General features: G+C 42.0%; 1 protein-coding gene across 12 annotated transcripts in view; it reads left to right on the top strand.

The window, feature by feature from the left end:
* Positions 1–18,741, top strand: part of PTPRT (protein tyrosine phosphatase receptor type T) — a 1,077,107-nt gene that overhangs the window by 672,284 nt on the left and 386,082 nt on the right. For all 12 annotated transcript variants that reach the window (XM_060618029.3, XM_060617982.3, XM_060618020.3 and 9 more), the window contains exon 9: positions 9,295–9,404. In XM_060618029.3, the coding sequence (XP_060474012.1) occupies positions 9,295–9,404 (110 nt within the window). The remainder of the gene's footprint in view (positions 1–9,294; positions 9,405–18,741) is intronic.

The raw sequence follows: 18,741 nt of genomic DNA, 5'->3' as shown, positions 1-18,741 counted from the left end.
AAAATTATAATGAAAAACAAGATTCATTATTGTTATGAAGTTAAGAAGGTTACCTATTGAGGGTATGAAATTGATTATTAGTAAGTTAATGAGATGAATATTTGTTTTATACATTTGTGTAGTGGCTGTTTCACAAAAGGATAAAATGAGGATACTAAATATAAATACCCTTTTATACTGATAAATTTTACCATTTGTGGGATATGGAAAAATTCTTAACAAAATATGAACTTCAAATTTTGACTCAAGACACACACAAAACTTATATAATTTTACAGCAAATGGAGAAATAGAATCAATAGTTTAAACTTTTCCAGCAAAGAAAACACCAGTTCCAAATGGTCTTGCAATTGCAATCAAATACTCAAGGCACCGGTATCTCCAATCTTACATATACACTTTCAAAGAGCAAGAAAAAAAAGAAAGAAGTAACACTTTCCTCTTCTTTTTCTTGATACTAGTGTAACCTTGGTATCTAAACCACACAAGCTTATGAGAAAAAGGAAAATTAAGTGCACATACCCCAAACAGAATATTAGCAGACGATCCATTGCTGTATACGACTAGGAAAATATTAGTTTTATTTTAAGAAATCAATATTGGTTCAACATTTGTAGATCCATTAATGTAATTCACTACATTAACTAAGAGGTACAAAAAATGTGTCATTACTATAATAGATACAGAAAAGCATCAGTTAAAGCTCAGCAGGATATAAAAAGGAAATATCCTTGTATACCAGGAACGAAAAGGATCTTCTTACCCTGATAAAGGGAAACTAAGAAACCTACAAACACCATACTTGAGGATAAAATAATAAAACCATTCTCTTTAATGTTGGAAAGCACACAAATACTTACCAGTCTCTCCATTAAGTATTATATTGATGGCTCTGGCTGAAGACAAGAAAATTAAATAGAGTTAAAATATTGTAAAAGAACAAAACTATTATTGACTGCAATGCTATGATTATTTATATAGATAACCCACAGAAATTTGTACACAAATTATTAGAATTAAGAAGAGAATGTAACATGTTTGACAAAGAAGTTGACATTAGAAAGTCAATTGTGTTTCTATTTACCCAATAAGTACGTGGTATGCTTTTAAAGATACTACTTATAATAGCAATAAAAATACAGGGTGTTTAGGAATAAACCTAATGTAAGATTTCAAGACATAGAGTATATATAAATGTATAAAGAACTGGAAGATATCAAAGAAGACCTAAATGAGAGAGATGGCATGTTCATAGATGGGAAAACCCATTATCAAGACATGACCTAGAAAGACATAATTTATTTCCCAATTGATCTATAATTCATGCAGTTCCACTACAGAAATAAGGCATTTTTCAAAAATGTACAAGGTCATCCTAAAATGTGTATGGCAGAGAAAAGCCAAGATTGACTAAGACAGTCCTGAACATGAAGTACAAAGTTGCAGGCCTTGCTCTACTAGGTATCAAGATACACAAATCTTTGCTTAATTGAGAAGATGTGGTATTGATACAGGTATAGTCTAAGAGAACAGCTGAACAAAACAGAACTTATATCTATGTGAAAATTTGATGGAAGGCAAAGGGAGTATGGCAGATCAGTTGAGTAAAAAAAAAAAAATTCTTTTTCATTAAGTCATGGTAGAATAGGGAGAAGAATTGAAATTGGATCCCTGCCTCACACTATACATGAAAACACAATTACAAAGAGTTGAAGACATTTTACAAAAGGCCTAACTTTAAAATTATTTGAGGATAATTAAAAAAAAATACTGCTATGACCTAAGAGAAAGTATTTCTTAAAGAAGAGTTCTTTTGTTAGAGTTTATTTTTTTGGTTCGGGTTTACCTGGCCTTAGGATAATGATTCAAATGCAGTGTCTTCAGGACACACTGGTAACAAAGAGAGGAAGGGAAGGGAAGGGAAGGAAGCCGGTATTGGTGTGTTATCAAGAAAAGTACCTTGTAAGTTCTTTATAGATTTTGGATACTAACCCTTTATCCAATATGTCATTTGCAAATATCTTTTCCCATTCTGTCGATTGCCTTTTAGTTTTGTTGATTGTTTCCTTTGCAGTGCAGAAGCTTTTTATCTTGATGATGTCCCAGTAGTTCATTTTTGCTTTTAATTTCCTTGCCTTTGGAGATGTGTTGAGCAAGAAATTGCTGCGGTTGAGGCCACAAAGGCTGTTGCCTTCTTTCTCCTCTAAAGTTTTGATGGTTTCCTGTCTCACATTTAGGTCTTTCATCCATTTTGAGTTTATTTTTGTGTATGGTCTAAGAAAGTGATGTAGTTTCATTCTGCATGTTGCTGTCCAGTTCTCCCAGCACCATTTGTTAAAGAGACTGTCTTTTTTCCATTGGATGCTCTTTCCTGCTTTGTTAAAGATTAGTTGGCCACTCAACACCTGAAAAACAAATAATCCAGTGAAGAGATGGACAGAAGACATGAATAGACACTTTTCCAAAGAAGAAATCCAGATGGCCAAGCAACACATGAAAAGATGCTCAACGTCACTCATTATCAGGAAAATACAAATCAAAGCCACACTGAGAAACCACCTCACATCGGTCAGAGTGGATAAAATGAACAAATCAGGACACTACAGATGCTGGTGAGGATGTGAAGAAATGGAAACACTCTTGCACTGTTGGTGGGAATCCAAACTGGTGTAGCCACTTTGGAAGACAGTGTGGAGGTTCCTCAAAAAATTAAAAATAGAAGTACCCTACGACTCAGCAATAGCACTACTAGGAATTTACCCAAGGGATACAGGAGTGTTGATGCATGTAGCCCAGTGTTTATAGCAGCACTTTCAACAATAGCCAAATTATGGAAAGAGTCTAAATGTCCATCAACTGATGAATGGATAAAGAAGATGTGGTTTTATATGCAATGGAATACTTCTTGTCAATGAGAAAGAATGAAATCCTGCCATTTGCAGCAATGTGGATGGAACTGGAAGGTATTGTGCTGAGTGAAATGAGTCAGTTAGAGAAGGACAGATACCATATGTTTTCACTCATATGTGGATCTTGAGAAACTTAACAGAAGACCATGGAGGAAGGAAAGGGGGAAAAGTAGTTACAAACAGAGAGGGGGGGCAAACCACAAGAGACCTTAAATACAGAGAACAAACTGAAGGTGGATGGGGGCAGAGAGTGAGAGGGAAAATGGGTGATGGGCATTGAGGAGGGCACTTGTTGGGATGAGCACTGGGTGTCGTATGTAAGCCAATTTGACAATAAATTATATTAAAAAATAAACTTAAAAAAATTACCTTGTGAATAACTGGGTTTTAGAATAGTGCCACTCCAAGTGTGGTCCAGGGACCAGCAGTGAATTAGAAGCTCTTCCTGGTCTGTGACAAGATAATTACAGAAATAGAGGTTAAGTATTTCAAAAGGAGAGGCTTCCATTTTTCTGTTTTTAAATTTTACCTTTACTTTTTAATTTTGCTATTCTTTTGTGGTTTTGTATTTTATGGTAATATTGGTCCACCGTGGGTTGGAAACAACTACAACACAATAATAATCACTTTCATTGGAGGTAGTTTGGAAAGTATTAATAGAATATGTCTCAGAGTTAATCCAGTCAAGTAGTGAGGACACTACGATATTCATCTATGAATTTCGTATCTTCCATTGCTTGAAGATTGTTTTAGGGGCATTAACTCTCTGAGAGTTCTCGCTTGCCCTATGTGGAGACAAGTTTGCTTTCACAGCCTTCAAGTAGAGTAACAAACATTTTGCAGTAAGCATTCCTGTATGGGTGTGGCACCAACAGCATCTAAGTCTGTCTTTTTTTCCCAGCTTTATTGAGGTATATTTGATAAGTAAAATTGTATATATTCAAGATGTACAACAGCATGTATATATGTACACATTTTGAAATTATTGCTACAATTAAGTCCCTAAGTCTTTCTCTTCTTCAGAAAAGATCTGATAAAATTGACTACATTAAAACTAAGAACTAATTTTTATCCAAGGGTAACATAAAGAGAAATGGAAAACAGACAAACCAAGAGAGGATTTTTATAACACATGTATCCAATAAAAGGATCAGTAACAAGAATATACAAAGAACCTCTACAAATCAATAAGAAAAGGACAGTAATGGTCAATAAGCATTAAAGGTGCTCAGCCTCTTTAGTAAATAGCTAAAAGCAAATAAATCCTCAATGAAGTATTATTTCATGTTTGCTAGATGGTCTAGAATTTTTAAATCTGGCATTACTAAGTGTTAGTAAGGATTTAGAGAAGGAGGGCCTTTCAAAACATTGCTGGAGAGACTATAAATCGCTACTGCCACTTTGGAAAACAATTTGACTTCACTCAGTAAAGCTGAAGACATTTATACCCTTAGTCTATCTATCCTACTCCTGGGTATACCTGAGTGAACTCTTAAAAATGTTCAACTGAACATACAAAAATATTCATAGGTACTATGTCATAAGATAGCTCTTCTGAGAAAAAGCCCTATCATCCATCTACAGGACATCTCACCATCTACAGAATGACAAAATAAATAAGACTATATTCATAAGATGAATGAAATACAACTACCTGTATCAACTGATATGAATATCAAAACAATATTGAGTGACAAATGCAAATCATTTATTACAAAGACTTACTTTCATATGTATGTCATGAAGCCAGAGGAAGCAAAATGATATCTTGGGATAGATGCATATATTTATAACTCCAAATAAAAATAGAAGGATTAGCATAAAACCTGGCTAGTACCTGACTGGGTGTTTTTTGTTTGTTTGTTTGTTTGTTTGGATATTTTTTGTTTTGTTTTTGTTTTGATGGGGAGAGAGAAGTCAGCAGTATAGAACACACAGGGCACTTCAGTGATGCAGTGATGTTTTGTTTCTTAGAGGGGATAGTTGGTACATGTGTGTTCATTTCATAAACTATATGTTCATTACCTGTACTTTTGTCTGTGATAGATTTCATAAGAGATACTTTTTAATAGAGTCAAAAATAATATGAAGAAAAGCAATAAAGTCCTAGAAATGTAATTTGTAAGGAATTTTAAAAACATATTTCTGACTAAGGGACATAAAAAGAAGCATTAATAAATGGTGATTTGTACAGCATTACTGGTGGGAGGGCTCATTATAAAAAGGTGTCGTTTGTCCCTCAGAGAAGTGAAGAATACAACTGGAATAAAAATTCTGATGGAACGTTTTTGAAGTTTTTTAAACTTTTTCCAGTGTTCTGGAAAAACAACAGGGTAGTGAAAGCCCAGAAAACCTCGCAAAAGAAGAATAGTAAAAGAAAGGGACTTGTTCTGTCAACTATTAAAACATGTTACATGAACACAACAGAGAGATAGTGTCAGAATAAGAGGCTGTGACTCGGAAATAGAGTGGGGAGCCGCTCAGCATGTGCCAGGATATAAAATAATCGAACATGCTAGGAAAGTGATACTTTAAATCACTGGGGAAAGTTCTGACTGGTCAACTAATTGTTCTAAGAAAACCGTAAAGAACTACAGTGAGATTTCTATTTCGTGCAATATATAAAATACATTCCAGATGGATCAACAAATTAGGTTCGAAAAGAAAGTGGGAATAAATCAAGCAGAAGACAATACACATGACTCTTGTTCTGATCCAAGGTGAGAACGGGAATTTGCTCTAAACTGGAAATACTGGAGGAGACCAGGTGGCCTGAATGCCAGCTGCTTGATACTCACAGTCTTAACCTCCCCTGGATAGACCCTTGCTAAGAGTAGCATCTCCATTTCTCCGTTCAGCTCACTTTGCAGCTCTTAAATCTTCTCCCAATCCCTGACTGTTGGTAGACGGTTTCACCCTCACTTCTCAAGAAAATGGAGCCACGAGGACACCTCAGCTCTCCATTCCAAAGCAGCTGCACATTTTCCCATCTTGTCTTCTCTCACGAGGGGAAAGGTGCTTCCTCTCCACCCACCCCCATTGCTGCCTTTCAGGACTGGACCCCACCGCTTACTTCAATTTTGGATTTTTCCCGGTTGCCTGTGATCCTGCCAAAACCTCTCCAGCCTTTGGAAGGGGGCGCTGCTGTGCTCCTTTTCCCATCCCTGCTCTTGCTGCATCAGTCCCCTCGAGGCCCAAATCACTGGCTTGTCTGGGCAGGGTCTCTCACCTTCTGTGCTCTCCTCTGCCCATGGCAGGAGGGCTGTGAGGCCAGCATTCCCCTCTAGATTACTCTTGCTTAGGTCACAGGTAACCTTGAAGACACTAAGTTCAGTGGGCAAATTTAAGTTTGTAGTTTCCTTGACTACTCAGTCATCTCTGTCGCTGTGAACCCGACCCTTCTGGATCCCCCTTTGGCTGCTCCCCTGACAGCCCACCTTCCTGGTTTGCCTCTTGCCTCTCTGAATGTAGCCTCCCAGTTTCTCAGTTTCTTTGTTTCCTCCTGATTGTTAACATGGTAGTTTTCCTCTTGGCTTAGTCCTGGACCTGTTTTGTTGGTTCCCTTATACACAGTTGCTTAATCTTTTATATCCAGCTGCTACTCAACGTTGCCGTTTGTGTGCTCTGCACACACCTCAAATGAAACATTGCAAAACTCACCAGCTCCCTTTCCTAAACTAGCCCTCCTGTAAGACTCTCTTTCTATGAACAGCACTGTGACCCACTCCAGGTGTCTAAAACAGACAAGCTGGGGTCTATCCTTGACACATTGCTTCCATGCTTCACCCTTAACCATCAAGCAAATCACATTTGCTCAGCAGCTGCAAATCTCCTGCACCATCAGCTTCTTTTCTATACCACCATAACCATCGTTTCTCCCCAGGAAGGCCTTGCTCCTTCCACTGTGGCCCTCACAGAGCCAACCCACCACACTCCCAACAGCTAACCCCCCCCCCCCAACTTTTGTCCTAGGAACTTCTAATCCACCAACTTTTATTTTCCTCTTCATATCCTGACTTGCTAGACTAGATTTCTCTGCTTATAATTCTCCCAGTACTTTGTGCCCTTACCTCAAAGTCCTGATGTTTGTGGCAAGGATGAGTAGATAGGGAAAGCAATCAGAGATCTGATGATTTAGAAGCTTCTACTTACCTAAAAGATTCAAGAAGCAAATGAAAAACTGACAAAAATATTTGTAACTCATGCAAAAAGAAGCTTATATCCTTAAAAACAGGTTGTAATTACAAACCCATAAGACAACGATAGACAAAAATGAAGAGCCGTAGAAGAAAATGAGAGCAGGTTATAAAGAGCGTGTTCATAAAAGAGTCAATGCAAATGGCCAATTAAACTGAAAAAAAAGAAAAAAACTACATTCTCCAGTTTTCTAAAAAGGATACACACACATACACTTAATTTTTTAAATAGTGTTGGCATGGATTGGGAATAGTCGTGTTCTTCTTTTGGGGGAACCCAGAATGGTACAAACTCTGTGGAAGGCATTCTGGCAATATGTGTCAAAAGCCTTAAAAATAAAATAGTTCAACCACTTTGGCCCAATAGATTAATTTCTAAGAATGTATCTTAGGGAGATCTGCAGAGTTTCATGAAAATACTTATTTATAAGAATTTTCATTGCAGTGTTACCTATAAAAAATTCAAACCAACTTTTTTTGTTTTTGACAAAGCGCTCACACACCTACGCGTGTATGCATGCACATGTGGTAAAGGGGCAAAGGGAGAGGGAGAGAGAATCTTATTCCACGTCCAGCTTGGAGCCTGACTCAGAGCTCGATCCTATGACCCTGGGATCATGACCTGAGCCGAAATACAGAGTTGGATGCTGAACAGACTGAGTCACCCCTGTACCCCTCAGACCAAGTTTAATACCCAATAATGTGACTCTAATGGGGCATTAAAATGCATGGCCCCAGAGAACATTTAAGGATTTTTTTTAAACCCATGATTTGTTTAGTGATAAAAGAAGGTCATAGCACAATATGCATGGTAGGAATTTAATTTTTAAAAATAACATATGTATTTGCATAGGCATAAAAATACGGGAAAAATATCTCCAGATATGGGGATTATGAGTGATTTTGTTCTTTTTTTTACCCTTTTTGTATATTCTTAATATTCAACAAATTCTGTGTATCGTGTCAGTAATGAGAAAAACTAAATATATTTTAATTTAACAATAGGGAACTGATTGCAACATATGGCCAAGGCTATATCGAGAGAGGCGTACCATGATGATTAAGAGTATATGCTTTGAAGCTCATAGACAGGTGTTCAGTTCCCTCTTTACAACTTAAGAGCCGGATGACCTTGAGCAAGTTATTTAATTCTCTTAGCCTCAGTTCCCTTATCAGCACAACGGAGATAATACATCCTGGGCAGAGCTGTTTTGTGGCTTAAATGAAATAATGTATGTAAAATTCTGATCAAAGAGTAAGTGCTTAGTAAAAGTACCTGCTTTTATGATGCCAAAATATAAATAGATCCAGTAATGATTTACATGAAGTCATGATTCCCTGGGGGGTTATAACTGGAAGTTTGGAGAATCATTTATTTTATGGCTCAGCATCTTCTGGACCATCGTAATGATGCTGGAATCCAGCAGGAAGGTGCTAGCAGGAAGACTGAGCTGAGGTCAAAAGCCTCCCAGGAAAGGTTTTGCTCATTTGGGCAAAATGCTGGCATTGGTCATTGATTCACCTGCTTGACCAACCAACAAATGATTATTAAGCATCTACCATGTGCCAGGCATCAGAGACTCAGCAGTGAGACAAACTAGCTGCCTTCTGGGAGTGAAACAGACTTTTCTAATTGGTGTGGTTTCAAGACACATAGATCCTGTTGGGTTCAGCAATTCGGAAACTGAGGAATAGTTGGAGACTCTTTGGTAGGTCCAGGAAGATGGTAGTGATGCTCACTTTGCATTCCTCAGTTACCAATCCTAAGGCAAGAGTCTAATTCTAGAATCCTACCTGATGGCAGGGCTGGGGCCTCTTGATGTCCTCCCTACACTGCTCAGTTTTAATTCAAACACAGACTTGCTTAGTCTGCAGATAAAAAGCCATTTGGTCACCTGGGGGAGGGGGGATAGCAAACTATGGCCCAGGGGTCAACTCCAGCCTAGTGTCTTTTTCTTTCAAATAAAGTTTTATGGGAACACAGCCATGCCCATTTGTATATGGATTGTCTGTGGCTGTTTTGCACTACAAGCACAAAGCTGATCTATTACAGCAGGTACTGTAAGGTCCACAAAGCCTAAAGTATCATCTGACCCTTTACAGGAAAGCTTGGCCAACTGCTGTTCTAATTCAGTGGGGCTGGGGAAATGAGATGGCAGGTGCCATCAAGTTCCTTTTCCCTTCTGTAGTTCCAGGAGCTGTTCCCCTAGAATCTATCCAAGGAGGGCCCTTTGAGGAGAAGATCTACATCCAGTGGAAACCTCCCAATGAGACCAACGGGGTCATCACACTGTATGAGGTAAGAAGACCCCTTTGCTATACCTCTTGGTTTGGCTTCATTCAATTGACTTCAGCCTGAAGTTGGAAAATTTCTACTGGGTGCAGGGCTCCCGTGAGGGCGTGAAGGTGAGTAAGACACATCTTACCCAAAGGTTTCATACAGTGAGAAGACAACACAAGGTCATACAGATGAGCAGCTTGACAGCCCCAGTGACCCAGAAGACTGGACACACCACATATTGAAGTGGTTATTTATCTCTTTAGAAAGGAGTAGGCACTCAGGGAGGCAGACTGTCCCAGCAGAGCCCAGAAGACCCAGGCCTAGCACACAGTAGTTATAGTTCACTTCATGTGGAAAACCACAACACCCAGATGATGCTCATCCTACACCTGTTAGTTTCTGGGCTTCCAGAAAAAAATCCCAAAGTCATTCTCTGCCCTGGGGGTGCATGATTCTTAACTTTTAATGTTGCTCTTTGGCCACAGCATATTTTATTGTTACTCAGGTGATGGTATCAGAAGCTCCCCTCCCAGCATTAGCAGGGCCTTATCCTATCAGAGATATGACATCATATCAGAGATGGAGCAGAACCTCCTCAGACAGTAAGGTACCCATCAAGCCAACACAATGTGGCTTCCTGAAAACTTTCAAACTTAGAACAAACTGTATAGAAGTCTATTGCAAAACAAAAACAGTGAAACTTCAGTGAGGCTGATACAGCTGAACTCAAGTACTGAGATGTGGTCAAGGTTGACTATCCTCCCACCCTGAATCTTCTGAGACGCTGGGAGAATGTGGTACGGGCTGCAGTAGAGACCACAGCAGTGCAGAAGGAAGGGTATGGAAGCCAAAGCTGCAGTGATGGAGCCCTGCATGCCAGGGTCTCGCATGATGAAGTCCCACATGCCAGAGTCTAGCGTGATGGAGCCCAGCATCCCAGTAGCCCTCCTGTGGTATTGCATGATGGCCCCCAGCATCCCAGTAGCACCGCTGTGGTCTCTCATGACCTTTTTCAGGGTCTTCCTCTCTCCAGGCCTGCTGCTCCCCTCTAAGATGAGAGTGGTAATGGCTGCATTAGGGTTCCTGTAGAGGGTTTGAGGTGGGAAAGGTTACAAGCATCCCCAGGCTGAAATGCACTGCAGCCCCTGAGAGCTCATGCAGAAAGGTACTGAGAGGTATTGAGGTATTGAGAGTGAGCTGTGAAAGAATATCCCCACGTAAGGGAGGGAAGTCAAAGAGTATTGGTGACGGAGAAATATTTAGGATGAATTGGATGGACACAGAAGCTCTCTAGAGAGACCTGGAAGGACCTCAGAGCTCTCTGAGGAAGGAGAAAACCATCCATCATGTACAAGGTGTAGCACCTTCAGAAAATGCCTTCACTCAGCAAATCACAGCTTCTTCAAAAGAAGAGCTGTATCATATTCCATTTTGGGCCCACATGGTTGGGAGAAGCTTCCTACCTGCGGGAAGCTGCTAGGGGCGGGGAGGTACCATATCGACCTTGCCCAGGACATGTTCAGAAGTGCCTCATTGCGGGGGAGAGAGGGACCAAAAACTCAGCTGAAACAAAGCCTTGTCACTTCAGAGCTACCGGCCATTCTTTGTGAAGTGGAAGCTGCCATCACGTGCACATACACACACACACACACACACACACACACGCACGCACGCACACACACACGCACTCACATACTCACGCACTCACGCACTTGGTGCTGTTATGTAAATGGCTCTCTATGCCAGATGTTCAAGATTTTTGGAACTCACAGGCCAGTAACATTTCAAAAGGCTTGGAGGACCAACATCCAGTTCTTTACCATTTTTTATTAACATCATTTCATAAAAGACATAACTTCAAAAATACAGAAAGGACATAATTTCAGAATAAAAGGCAGTCCTTCAAATTGAATAAATTTAGCTTTATGAATAACTCATGAGTCTCCTTATTTTTTCTTTTTGCCTTGAATTGAGGACAACTTTGTCCTGAAAAGGCCCTATAGTCTTTGTACCCAGCTGCACTTGGAAACCACTGGGCTGGGCCATGTTGCAGGGGACGTCATATCCCTGCACGGACCAATTTCTTACTTGGGAAGTATCCTGCCTCCTCTGATGTGTGCATGGAATGGGCTAGGAAACCCGCTCATGCTGTTGTGTGAGAAGAAGAGATGATGGGGTGGAGAGAGCGCAAGGGAGCGGTCCCAGCTGTGAGTGATACACCCTGTTCAAGCAGCAGCTCCATGAAGTTGAGGTCTCAGCATATGAGACCTCTGGAGCTCTGGGCTCGATGGTGGGCACAGATCGGTACAGGGCACCCTTCTCAGTTGTGTGTGAGTCCTGTACCTTGTCAATTTCCAAAGACCAGTCACCGGGGATGCTGGCATTTCTGTGATGGGCTCTCCTGGACACAGCTCTGGAGAGACACCTTCAGTTGGCTTCTCAGCTGCTTCCTGTGCTGTGATTACAGAGAGCGAGAGATGGAAGGCTGCAGCTGTCTGACTTTTCCGTGAGCTCTGGAGGTGACCTTTTGGGAATATGCTAAATATCTTAGATGATGCGATGAAGGGAGCCAAGGAGTTCATGGGCTGAGGTCATTGTATTTTGAGCATAAACGTGGCTGTGACCATGTGCATCACAGGCTAGTGGGACCTCCGAAGGTAAGAATGTTGGCTTTTGAGGTCAGACAGCTTCATTCTGAACTCTAGTTCTGCCATTGTAACCGTGGGTACAGCAAGGAGCTTCTCATTTATATTCATTTGTACACATACATATATGTTCGATGCTGTGTTTGGCATTTAGAAATAGCATCAATGAATGTTAGCTCTCACAGTACATAAAAATGAAGAAATTGAAACCCAGAGAGTTGAGGTGTGAAGACCAAGGTCATAGCTGAGATGGCAGATTCATGGGTCTTGAGTTCAAGTGCCAACGCCTTGCCCCTTAGTGTGGTCGGTGGACTGGCAGCACTGGCATAACCTGGGAGCTGGTGAGAAATGCAGCTTTCAGGCCCCAGCAGACCACCTTGGTCAGAGTCTCCTGGTAACAAGATTTTCTGGGTGATTCACGTGGGTGTGAGAGTTTGAGAAGCACTGCTCTAGACCACACTACTCTTGAGAAAATTTCAGCAATTGATGAGCGAGTATGTCCTCCTGAGCAGAGAGAGACAGGGAGGCCCTTCCACGCTGGGTTCAACCCATTCCCATCCCAGATAGTAAGCAGGAGACCTTGCTTTTCAAGACATTTATAACAGAGTATGTGTTTATGAGGCAATTTCCAAATTTAATTAGATGAAACCAATTTGATTTTTAAAATTAGGTTCTGGTTGTAATTTCTAGAGAGGAACCCATAAATTATAACTCACCCTCCTCTGGTCTCAAAAAGTGTATTTTGTGACAAAGGAAAATAGGATAACACAAATAGAAGTCTAGGATTCTCTGTATGTTCCTGTATACAACCTTGGACTTGACAAAGTCAAAAGCCAAAAAAAGGAGCAGTGGGTGTAGTAAAGGAGGGTTATGGCTATGTAAACACTGTAAATATTATTCAGTGTAGTAGGTTCAAGTAAGTTTAAATAATTAAATTTCTTTTCCCATGAGTCTGAGTCACAACCTCTGGGTCTATCCTTGGACAGTTCTGCGCCCCAAATCTGAATGGCTTTGATTATGTCTCATTCCGTCTCTGGGCTTAAGTCCCCTCTTATAATACGAAGGTGTCAGATTATTCTGGGCTTCAATGGGTAAGAATCAAGAGAAAAATAAATCTATGTCAAACCCACAAAATCGAAGGTTTATACCTCATTTTGGAGTTTCTCTCCAATATGAAACTGCCTATGACTGGAGTCTTTGAACATAATGCAGTGATGACACTTGAAGGAAAAATAGCTAGTGGAAAGGCCCTGGGGTAGGAATGACTTTGGGATGTTTAACAAATAGGAAGAAGGTCAGAGTGACTAAAGCTTCATGAGCAGGGGGATCATGATGATGAGAGCATATGGAAAGTGTGTGGGCAGGGTCGGGTTGTGCAGGGCTCCTAGAGTTCGTGCTTTATCCTGAGAGAAATAGAAAGCCCTGGGAGGATTTTAAGCAGAGGACTAAAAGAATCAGATTTACATTCTTTACAAAAGCACCTGGATTTTGTGTGACTAGTGGGCTGTAGGTACACAGGCATCTTGGAGACATCTGGAAAATGTGCCAGAGGCAAGGACATTTCCATCGCCTATGATTTTTCAATGAGGACTCAGCTAGCCAGGTGGAAGATCGGAATGCTTTGTCACATCTGCCTCTCTGCTGCTGCTAACCTGGACTTTGACACCTTTCTTTCAGTCGGGAGTTCATGTCTTGATGGGCTCCCTGAAGCCATGGACCTTGAGACCCTGTGCCTCCCCCAAGGAATGGGAGTCTAGCCCTTACCCTAATGCTATTCCAGGGCTATGGCACAGCCTGTTTTTCCAGCAGTCATGACCTGTCTCCCTGCCTGCTAAGTGGGGGCTCCCAGTGGTCATTGGAGCCCACTGAAGCCAGCCTCCCCTTCACTGTGGCAGGAGGTATTAGGATGAATTAGACCATGGCCTCATATGTTTGGGGATTTGTACTGTAGTGGGATGTACAGAGTATGCGTCTGTGATCAGTTTCCTAACAGAGTGACAGTGCCCAGAGTTAAGTAATGTCAAAGGCCTCACATCTACAAACCAGCAGATCAATATCAGACATGCAGAATCTCGGGCCCCAGCCCAGACCCACTAAATCACAGTCAGTGTTTGAACAAGATCTCTAGATGATTGGTGCCCATGTTAACATATGAGAAGCATTGTTCTGAGAGATACTTTACAAGTTCACAGTCTAGACCCAGGAAGCTCTCCTTGGAGGAAGAACATGGCCACTGAATGAACTGAGTAATATTCCTGCTCACATGGGACCTGAGGGCTGAATATTTTCACCAGGAATGTGGAGATCAAGACATTCCCATAGCCTCTTCCAGAGCCCTGCTTGGGTCTGACCAAGATATCAGGGTTCCCCAGTCCAGGGCCTGGACATGAGGGTTAATGTGGCCTCTCCCACTGTCACTGAACTCTCGTGAACAGCACAGCTCACCCAAAACGGACCATCACAGCTGCAGACAGGGACTTACAGCCAGAACGGGGTCATGGAGGAAACAATCCAGCCAGTTGTTTAAAAGCTCCTCAATAAAATCATTCAGAGACAAGCTGTTCAGAGTTCATGAAAAACAGTAATCAATACGTGTTTCAATTCAATTAATTGTTCTTGTCTCTGTCCAAAAATAAAAACTGCAGTGTGGGAATTGGGCCAGAAGATGTTACAGTAGCAACTGGGTTAATGAAGTGTGAAAATATTTAAAATTCAGACACGTGAAGCTTCCCAGTAAGAGCAGTCAGAATCACCAAGTTTCTAATTACAGTGTATAAATCTGAGAAGCTTAAAGAGAACGAGAGGACCCTAATGAGGCAGGAATGGGTGTCTTGATTATGCTAGAGTTGATTGACATTTATCTTGCAAGCTATTCTAGGCGCCTGGCGTTCAGAGTTAAATAAAACACAGACTTCGCCCCAATAAAACAAGGCGGCATTCCCATGCGGGAGCGCCTTTAAACGGTACAATAGGCCAGAGGGTCGTCAATATTTTTCCAGCATACAGATGGTTGGATTTGATCTGAGCAAAAAGCACGGGCCCCAGAAATCCACATTCCATCAGAGCACATTTCAGGAAGGCTGAGACTGGGGAAGTGTTCAGGCAATCGGAGTGGGTGCACGTGGATGGGGAGAGGGGGCCAGACGCTTGCATGGGCTCCTGAGTGGGCTCTCAGAGGGGGAGGCCCGTAGGAGGCTCAGTTCGGATGTGCAGGCACACCTTCTTCTGTCCTTTGGCTTGGCCACAGTGGCCTTTTAGGGTTCACTCTCCCCAGACAGTCCAGTGGCTCTGGTCCACAGAGAGGCAGTAGGGTGATGGAATGTGGTCCTGATGGGCAGGAGGTGGTATAGGAGGAAGTGACTAACACAGCCCAAAGCAAGAATTTGCATAATTCAGGCTGGAGCTACGTTAATTAGGATACTGAATTTGCATAATGCAGGCGGTTATTGGGTATAACTTGAGCCAGGCTCTAACTAGGAAAAAAAAGCTCTTGTTTCTTTTGAATTGTTTAAGCCAGAAATGTGGGAATCATTCATTCTTCCCCACCTGCCACACATCCGATGCTCTAGAAAGTGTGATGGCTTCTCCTGTCAAAACAGACACAGGTTAGGGCACGTGGCCCCATCTCCACCAACACCCTGCTCTGAGCACTCATCTGATGCCTGGAACATTCCAGGACCTCCCTACCCATACTCTCACTATTCCATTGTATTCCACTGCCACACAGAACATCTCAACAGGTAAATCCAACTACGTACCTTTCTTGCTTTGGCTTCGTCTTAACTTTGGGGCCCTGAATGGTCTGGCCCCTCCCTGCCTCTAAATTCATCTCCTGCCCCTGTCTCCATTGCTTTCTGTGCACCAGCCCCTCTAGCCTTCTAGCATTTTCTCAAACCCACCCAGTTCTCTGTGGCTCATGTGGCTTTGTGGATGTCATTTCTTCTGCCTGTAGCATGTGTCACTTTATAGTTCTCATGACTATCTCCTTCCTATTATTCACCTCTAAGAGGCTTTTCCCCTCCACCATCCACTTTATCCATCAGCCTGCTTGTTTCTTTCATACCATTTTCACAATGTGAACTTAAGTTGTTTGTGCTTTATCGTCACCCATGGGACTTGGAGGCTCATAAGGGCATGGGCCCTGTGATGGTTATTTAATGTGTCAACTTGGCTAAGCCATGGTGCCCAGATATCAGGTCAAACATGACTCTGGATAGTTTTATGAGAGTGTTTTTTGGATAAGGTTAACACTTAAGTCAGTGGAATTTGAATAAAGCAGATGCCTTCCATAGTGTGTTTGTGGGCCTCATCTAATCAGTCGAAGAGCTGAATGGAACAAAAAACTGAGCTCTCCTGAGCTAGATGGAATTTTGCTTGCATATAACCTTCAGAATTGAACTGTGTTGATGGCTCTTCCCTTGTTTCCAGGCTGACAGCCTTTGGTCTTGATCTGCTTTTGGTCATATTTGTTTTTGCTTTTCAGTGTGTATTCAGGACCTAAAAGAGACGTTTGCACATAGTATATGTTCAATAAATACTCCTTGGGTAGATGTGTGGCTTTGTGCTTTATCTTAACAAGGGGTAATGGTGAAAGTTTTGCCTAATAAGTTTAGTGGTTTTCAAGCTTAGCTGAAGATTAGAATCATGCCTTGAGAGCCCAAAAACATGGATAAATAAATAGGTAGGTAGCTGTATAAATGGATGGATGGTGGATGGATGGATGTCTGGGTCTCACTGCAGTCTAAATAAATCAGAGTCTCTGGGGAGGAGTCTTTATCCATGTGGATTTTTTTAAAGTTCCTTGGGAAATTCTAACATACATTCAGGGTTGGGGAAAAACACTGCATAAAATGAATCCAGTAAATTCACTCTGAGATGGTATCCTAGCCAAATACCAGCTAAATAAACACAGTCTCAACTCTGGCCTTCCCTGTCTTCATTCCTCTCTGCCAGAATCCAGCATTATCTGGTGTTATATTATAGCCAAGTCAATCATGCACAGGCTGGTGCCAGATAAGGCTCAAATTCAAGATGCATTGGCCTTTTTTCCTCAAGGTTGCTAAACAGTTTGTGGGGTAACTGAAGGTACACTGGGCTGTACCAGTCTGTCCATATTCCGTTGCATCTTACCAATGGCATCTTGCAACTCTGATGGCGCAGTCAAGCACAAACCTTACCCTATGAATATTTCCCCCTCCCCTATATGGGAGAAATTAGTTCTTTTGTTTATTTATGAGATTAATAAGAGACATGCACACACACAAAACTCAGCTTTGCCCATGGGGCTTCTAAATCTTAAAAGTCAGGGCCCTGGGATTCTAGGAGCCATCTTTCCTAACCCTCAGCCCATCACTCACCCTCCATAGGGTGTTTCTCTTCCAGAGACTTGAATAATGCAGGCATCCCTGGGTAGATGCCATACACAGGTCTGCTGGGCTGACAGGCAGGTCGACAGGTGTCTCAACAGAAATGGCTGTGGGTTGAAAAGAATGATTTCTGGCACTCAGAGTCTGGAAGGAAAGGAAGTTGTGTTCTGACGTGAGTAAGTTACGTTTATGTAAGTGAGACCGTTAGAGCTGCCTGTCATCTGCTCGTGGAATATCAGGAGTGCCTGTATAGTTGCCTCAGGGTCTTTCTTTTTTCTGTTACAACTTGGGTGTTTGTGATGGAGCCAGGTAACGTGACAGTGGGGAAATCGACAGATGCATAGTGCTTGTTACCTACCGAACGGCAAAGCATGTTCTCCTGGCAAACAGGAAGGCTTTTACAATAAACATTAATCATTCCGTTTAGCTCTAAGAAAACTGAAGTTTCTGCGGGGAAAATGTTCCCGCAGTGTGCATCTGGGGGTATATTTGTCTTGGTGTGTGTGCGTAGGAGCATGTATGTGTGTGTTTATGTGGTTATACGTTGGCACGTGTACTCATGTATATACTTAATGCATTTGTCTGCATGTCTCTGTGAGGCTCTACCCATATTCTCAGCTGCATTCTCGGAATTGCTCTGTCTCTTTGGAGAGTTAACTGTGGGAGACACCAGAGACACAGGGCTCGGTCTGTTTTCTCCCAGGTCACCTCATATCCACTCCATAGGAATGTCATGGGAGAAACTCCCTCTTATTTCAGTAGGCTCCCAGCCATTTCTCACACCGTTCTGCCATAATTCCTCTCTTAAGGAAAATTTTGAATTAAAAAATGATCCACAGGTCAAACTTAATTTCTAGCACTTACTGTTGTCCTAGGAGAGTGGAAGGAAGGCAGTGACCAGGTAGCTCCACATTTGGCACAGCACACGCTCTCCTTCACGTTCCTTACCTGGCAGGGAAGCTGTGTTTTGACGCACTGTGTACCCACAGGACCTTGTAGAGGAACAGCTGCACACACAGCCACGCAGCTAGAGATGGAACCCTCTCTTTGGCTCCATGGTCCTTTCAGTAAGCTGTGCCCAGAGGTGGTGTCTAAGCTGCCAAGTGTCTCTTTAAACATCCTAAGCTGTTCTCTTTTCATCTCGCGTGTTTTACCTTGTTCTTCCTGTTGCAATTCCACCTGGACTGGGCAGCGCATCATGGGCTTGCTGCTTTTAACTGGCCGGCTCTTTCATTTCTGTTTTGGTCAGAGCAGCCCTGTGTTTGGAACGCAAATGAAGGGTGATTGCAAGTTCTCATCTATCATCAGGACATTGGAGCCTGCCTTCTGAAATCTCTGCAGGCT

Source organism: Panthera onca, chromosome A3 (genome assembly GCF_046562875.1).
Source record: "Panthera onca isolate mPanOnc1 chromosome A3, mPanOnc1 haplotype 2, whole genome shotgun sequence".
NCBI classification, from domain to species: Eukaryota; Metazoa; Chordata; class Mammalia; order Carnivora; family Felidae; genus Panthera; species Panthera onca.
The sequence above is the reverse complement of the archived record's forward strand: the minus strand, read 5'-3'. Positions and strand labels throughout refer to the sequence as shown.